We start from the raw sequence: 6,234 nt of genomic DNA, 5'->3' as shown, positions 1-6,234 counted from the left end.
CCCGTGCGCTTGCCAGACAGACAGAGAGAGACAGAGAGACAGAAAGCGAGAAATCACCCCCCAGGGGGGATGGCCACGCCGCAATCCCTTCTCCTCATTTCTCCTCTGGGGATCTTGGGCACGCACGCACACGCACCCGGCGTGAGTTTTAAGCCACTGGGTCCGGGCCGCAAACCGTGATCAACTACGTGGGAGTCCAGCGACATAGCCATTACACTAACTGCTGGTCACTCGTTATTCTGATTTTTTAAAAGAGCCCTCCTGTTATTTTTTTCTTGACAACTTCCTCCACTGGAAAACGAAACTGAAAATATCATGAGGGACAACACTGCATGAACCAAAGAAAAGATGACGGGAGGCAGACTCTCAGTCTGCAGCGTGTCACAGAGAGTCAGTAAATATTTACTGACAGCCTGAAAGGTCAGGCCCTGCTCAGCCCACCCCAGGCTTTCACTGCTGTCATGTTTGCTGTACTTAAAGCTTATTTAAGGCCAGCCCTGTAGCCTAGTGGTTCAGGAAGCCAGGTCCCCCATGGCCCACCACGCTGTTCAAATCCCGGCTCCGGTAAATTGAAAACGTGCCGGTGCATGTGTGTGCGAAATCCCCCCAAGACAGAGAAGTGGAGAAGAGACTGTGACATGACCACGCCCAGCCGGGGGGTGCGTTTTCTCACTCTCTGGCAAGCATACCACTCTTTTTCTTTTTTTTTTTCCAGATTTTTCCCATAGCGCACATGTATTTGTAGGAGAGAGAGAAAGTGAGAGGCCACACCGCAATCCCTTTTTCTCTATTCTCTCACACACACACACACACACACACACACACACACACACCTGGTGTGTTTTTCAAGCCACCAGGTCCAGGACTTAAACCGCACCGTCAGCTATGTGGTTTGAGTCCTGGACTTCACCCCGCCATCTGCTGCCCCACTGCCAAATGTTCTGCAGCAATTAATAAATAAGTTTATTTCTTTATTTCTTCCACGAGTGAGAGAGACAGATAAAAGAGTATTTAAACAAGGTCTTTTTTTTTTTTAAGAGAGGTTTTTACTGTAGGGCGTGAGTGCCCACCACAGAGACAAACAGGGAGACAGAAAGTGAGAAATTGACCCCCTAGAGGGGATGGCCATGCCGCAATCCCTTCTCCTCTGTTTTCCTCTCGGGATTTTGGGCATGCACGCCTACGCGCCCAGTGTAAGTTTTAAGCTGCCAGGTCCAGGACTCGAACCACGTGGGAGTCCAGCTACATAGCCATTAAGCCAACGGCTGGTCCCTCCAACAAGGGTCTTGGAAGTTGCAATCCACTCAGCCTCAGCCAGCCCGATCATGGCCACACACATGCCCCACGTACTCAAGGAAGTCTCCTGATGCAAACCTAGAACCTTCTCACGGGGGGCAGCCTTTCAGAGTGTTGTGGTTTTTTTTTTTTTAAATAATTATTTTATTTGACTTTATTTATTTATTTATTTCAATTTGATCAGAGAGGGACAGAGTGAGATAGAAAGTGAGAAACCTAGCTGCCAGGTCCAGGTTTCGAACCTTGGTCCGCCATGTGGGAGTCCAGTGCCTTTAACTACCCTGCCACCTGCCAGCCCCCCAGAGCGTTATTGTTTTACGCTGCACTAATATCCAGCTCCCCTATCCCCACCTTTGGCCCCTCACCCGAGAATCCAGGCAGCCTAGAGACCTGTGAAGACCTCAGTTCCCCCAGCTGTTTCCCAGAATCTTCCCCAGATGCATGAACTAGGAGCTCAGAAACTCATTTTTCTCCATTTCCAGCCCTGGCCCTTCACGTCCCCAGGGGAGACCCTGAGGACTGCCTGTCCACTGACCCTGGTCTTTCTCCGGACTCGGCCCCCAAGCCCTGTGCAAGCCCCTCCCCTCACTCACTTCTCCGAAGTGCATGTAGATGTACTCGCGGGCACGCTGGTGCAGCTCGGCACAGCCGATCTGCTCGGCGAAGTTGGCGATGCCGATGGCGTTGCTCGGGTCCAGCTGCTGCACCAGGAAGTCGCTGCAGGCGCGGACCACGCTGTCAATCTGGTACATGACGGCGCCGTTCATGACGTGGAGCACGCACTTCTCGCCCATGGAGATGGAGGCCGTGTAGGCAAACTCGATGAGACGCTCCATGACCTTGGGGTGGATGCCCTCGATGGACACCACCTCCATGCCCTGCTCTCGCAGCCCGTTGGTGAACATGGCCTTGAAGACAGGGCTGGACGAGGCCAGCACCACCTTATGGGCCATGAACTGGGCGGCCGGCGCGTCCTCGTACTTCACCTGCAGCGTGACGTCGCAGAGCTGCTGGCTGAGCCGCAGCTCATTCATGATGCCAAAGGCCTGTTTGGTGTGGTCCTCCAGCGTGTAGCTGAAGGTCCGGTTGCCGTGCTGGGAGGGCGTCACCTCGGCTTTGCACTCGGTAGAGGCGTACATCACCGCGTCCCCTGCCCCTTTGGGGCACTGTGACCGCAGGGGTAGGAATCGGCTGCGGGCCCCAGCCCCGCTAGGCCTGGGATCCGGCTGCATAGGGTTCCAGATGACAAGGGTCAGCACCACCACTGGCACTCAGGGGCCTAGAGGAGAAAGCACAGATTTGAGGGTTGGGCCTGAGCCAGCACTGGGCAGGTCTCCTTTTATTTTATTTTTATTTTTAAAAAGTTTTATTTCAAACCAGCAAATGGCGTAATGGTGGTGGCGCTGGACTCCCATGTAGTTGACTGCAGTTCAAGTCCCAGGCCCGGCAGCCTCAAGCTCATCCCAGGTGCGTGTGCATGTGTGCCCAAGATCCCAAGAGGAGGCTGGAGGAGAAGGGACTGCGATGTGGCCATCCCCCCTGGGGGGTGATTTCTCTCTTTCTGTCTCTTTGTCTCACTCTCTTTCTGGCGAGTGCACGTGCCCTATAGCAAAAAACTCTCTAAAAAATTATTATTTGTTAATAATAATTATTATTATTTTAATTTGCTATAGGGTACGTGCATTCACCAGGGAGAGAGGGGAAAGTGAGAAAGCAGGCTCCCAGGTCTGGGACTTGAACTGCACTCAGCCATGTGGGAGTCCAGAACCTTAACCACCATGCCACCCGCTAGCCCCTGGTCTCCTTTTAAAAGATAAAGTGACTTCTAGATCATTTCTCCTACTCAAGTTAACCAGGTTCTCTCTGACCTCACCAATCCAAGGGTACATCTTAAAACACAGGTCAAGGGCCAGCAGGTGGCATGGTGGTTAATGTGCTAGATTCCCATGGCTGACCACAGTTCAAGTCCTGGACCCAGCAGCTTGAAAATCATGCCAACGTGTGTGTGTGTGTGTGTGTGTGTGTGTGTGTGTGTGTGTACCCAAAGTTCCATAGGAGAATGGAGGAGAAGGGATTGAGGATTGGCCATCCCCCAGGGGGGTGAATTTCACTTTCCCTTTCTCTGTCTCTCTGCAGTAATCATAAAGGCCCTATGGCCAAAACCTTTAAAAAAAAAAAAAGGTCAGCTCAAGGCCTGGTGGTTGGGGTAGCCAGATCCCTCATGGTCAACTGTGTGGCTGGAGTCCTGGACCCAACAGCTTAAGAGATACATTGGGGGAAAAAAAAAGGGAACCAGCAGTTAGTGTAATGGCTATGTTGCTGGACTCTCACGTAGTCGACCGCGGTTCGCATCCTAGACCTGGTGGCTTGAAACTCACGCCGGGCGCGTGTGCATGCGTGCCCAAGATCCTGAGAGGAGAATGGAGGAGAAGGGATTGTGGCGTGACCATCCCCCCTGGGGGGTGATTTCTCGCTTTTTGTCTCTAATGTCTCTCTCTATCTGTCTGGCGAGCGCACACCCCTATAGCGAAAATCTCTCCCAAAAAAGATAAATAAATAAAAAGATATACATTGGGAATGTGTGTGCCCCAAATCCCAGCACGATGGAGCAATGGAGAAGGGACTGCGGTGTGACCATTTCTCACAGAGGAGGGGGCTTTTTCACTCTCTGTCTCTTCTCTCTCCAGTGAGTTTACATGCCCTCTGGCAAATTTAAAAAAAAAGAAAAAAGAAAGGTCAGATCATGTCCCACCCTTCCTCCTAGACCCTCTGTTACTAAGCGAAACCAAACCCCTTAATGGCCTGCAAAGCCCTAGGCGGTCAGCCCCTTCCCACCTCTTCCCTGCTCACTCTGTTCCAGTCACCTGGCACCTCTTCCCTGCTCAGAACGTGTCTAGCTCATGCCTTCATTCTCCTCGCCAACATTTACTGAGCCGAGCACTGGGGACAAAGCAGTGAGCAAGGCAGGCACAAACCAACCCTGCCCTCCTGGCACTGAGAACTGAAGAGGGAAGAGCCATCTACAAAATCAATTAAGCCAAACGTTAACAGAAATCAGGGCCATGAAAAAAATGGCAACTGTTGAGACAACAGGACTGGGGGACAGCTGCAGCTGACACAGGATTGATACGTGGGGGGAAGGGAGTGTGTGTAGTTTTCCAGGTACAGGGAACAACAAGGCTCAGAGGCAGAAGGATACAGACCATTGTAAGAATTTGCAAGGAGGGGCCAGGAGGTGGCGCAGTGGTTAAAGTGCTAGACTCCCACAGGTCAACCCCAGTTCCAGTCCCTAACCTGGCAGCTTGCTTTTTCGCTTTCCCATTTTCCCCCTCTCTCTGTGTCTCTCTCTCTAGGACACATATGTCCTATAGCAAATTTTAAAATAATAATAAATAGGGACGCAGGTGGCGTGGTGGTGAAGGCGCTGAACACTCCCACATGGCCGACCACCGTTCAAGTCCTGGACCTGGCGGCTTGCTTTCTCACTTTCCCTCTCTCTCTTTCTCTCTGTCTGTGTCTGTCTCTGATCAAATTAAAATAAATGAATGAATAAATAAATGTTTTAAAAAATAAAATAAATAATAATAAATAAATAAAATTAAAATAAATAATATTTTAGAGGTTTTTTCCTTAGGGCATGTACACTCGCAGGGGAGAGACCAAGAGACAGAGGCAGTGAGAGGGAAAGACAAATCCCCCCCCAAGGGACTATGTCCACACAGCAATCCCTTCTTGTCCATTTTCCTCCTGGGATTTTAGACAGGTACGCACACAAGCCTGGAGTGATTTGGCATCATTTGAAAGCCACATGGTCTGGAACTCTAACCTCAGTCAACCATGTGGGAGTGCAGTAGCGTAACCACTATGCCATCTGCTGGCCCCAAAATCATTCTTAAAAAAAAGAAATAAAAGAACTTGCAAGGAGTGGGCCAACCAGTGGTATGAGGATCAAGGCGGCTGGACTCCCCATGGACAAGTATCAATAGGTTCAAATCCTGAACCTGGCAACTTGAGACACGCTGGGCGCATGTGCATCTGTGCCCCAAATTCCCAAAAGCGGGCAAATTAGTAGAGGAGTGATTGCGGCTTGACTATGCTTCATGGAGCGTGCTCTCTCTGTCTCTGTCTCTGTGTCTCTCTCCAGCCAATGCACTCGGCATCTGGCAAATTTTAAAAATAATAAACGGGAGGAGCATAGTGAGATATAATGACGACTGAAGAGTTTCATGAAATCCTGGAGGTGGGTGCGCAGGGGATGAGTTCTGTTTTGCAAAGGGGGAGGGAGGGGAATCTGCAAGAAGCTCCCAAAGTTTTGAGTCCCCAGGTTGTTGGGGGGACTGGCCCAGAGTCACCTGTTCGATCTTAACCACAGGCTTGTGGAGAGGGAGGGCCCGGCCCCCCTGCCCCCGGCCGCCAGCCCCAGCGGCAGAGCTCAGGGAGCCCGGTGAGATCTGCGTCCAGCCCCGCGTCTCGGTCAGGGTCCCGCCTGGGCCCGGCACTGCACAGGGGTCAGCTAGCGGGTGTCTGGCCGGCTGCCCACGACTCTGTGCCTGCCAGGGCGCCCTCCTCCACGGGGCCCAGAGTGTTGCTCGGCTGCCCTCCGGTGCGCTGGCCCCAGGCTGGCCTCTCGGTCTTTGGCCAACTAATTCGTCAACGGTGCCCGCTGGGCACCGGGCACTTCCCCCCCCCTCCAAGAAGCGACAAGTGGGGGACTGCGCATGCCCCGCCTGGGCCGCCACCAAGGCCTGGAGAAGGGAGGAAGTGACCCTGCCGTGGCCAACCCCAGAGCACAGATCAAGCCCCCCAACGCCCCGGGCTCCCCGGGCCTCTGCGGGCGCGGAGCTCTCGGGGCCTCTCGCCCACCTGCGCCGCTCCCCGGCCACCCCGCGGCGTCGCGCCGTCCAACAAAAAGAGCGGAGCTCGGCCGCGCCGGGGGGG

At 53.0% G+C, this 6,234-nt stretch overlaps 1 protein-coding gene across 2 annotated transcripts in view; it reads right to left on the bottom strand.

Moving 5' to 3' along the window:
* KEAP1 (kelch like ECH associated protein 1) overlaps positions 1 to 6,234 on the bottom strand; it is a 22,984-nt gene that overhangs the window by 15,799 nt on the left and 951 nt on the right. Inside the window, exons 1-2 of one of the 2 annotated variants that reach the window (XM_027765540.1) lie at positions 6,160 to 6,177; positions 1,890 to 2,575 (exon numbers count right to left, since the gene is read on the bottom strand). In XM_027765540.1, coding sequence (XP_027621341.1) covers positions 1,890 to 2,528 — 639 coding nt within the window. In that variant the 5' untranslated portion in view covers positions 2,529 to 2,575; positions 6,160 to 6,177. Of the gene's footprint in view, positions 1 to 1,889; positions 2,576 to 6,159; positions 6,178 to 6,234 lie in introns of those variants that run through there. The other variant, XM_006161538.3, reaches the window with a different exon arrangement.

Source organism: Tupaia chinensis, unplaced genomic scaffold, assembly GCF_000334495.1.
Source record: "Tupaia chinensis unplaced genomic scaffold, TupChi_1.0 Scaffold138665_1, whole genome shotgun sequence".
NCBI lineage: Eukaryota > Metazoa > Chordata > Mammalia > Scandentia > Tupaiidae > Tupaia > Tupaia belangeri.
The sequence above is the reverse complement of the archived record's forward strand: the minus strand, read 5'-3'. Positions and strand labels throughout refer to the sequence as shown.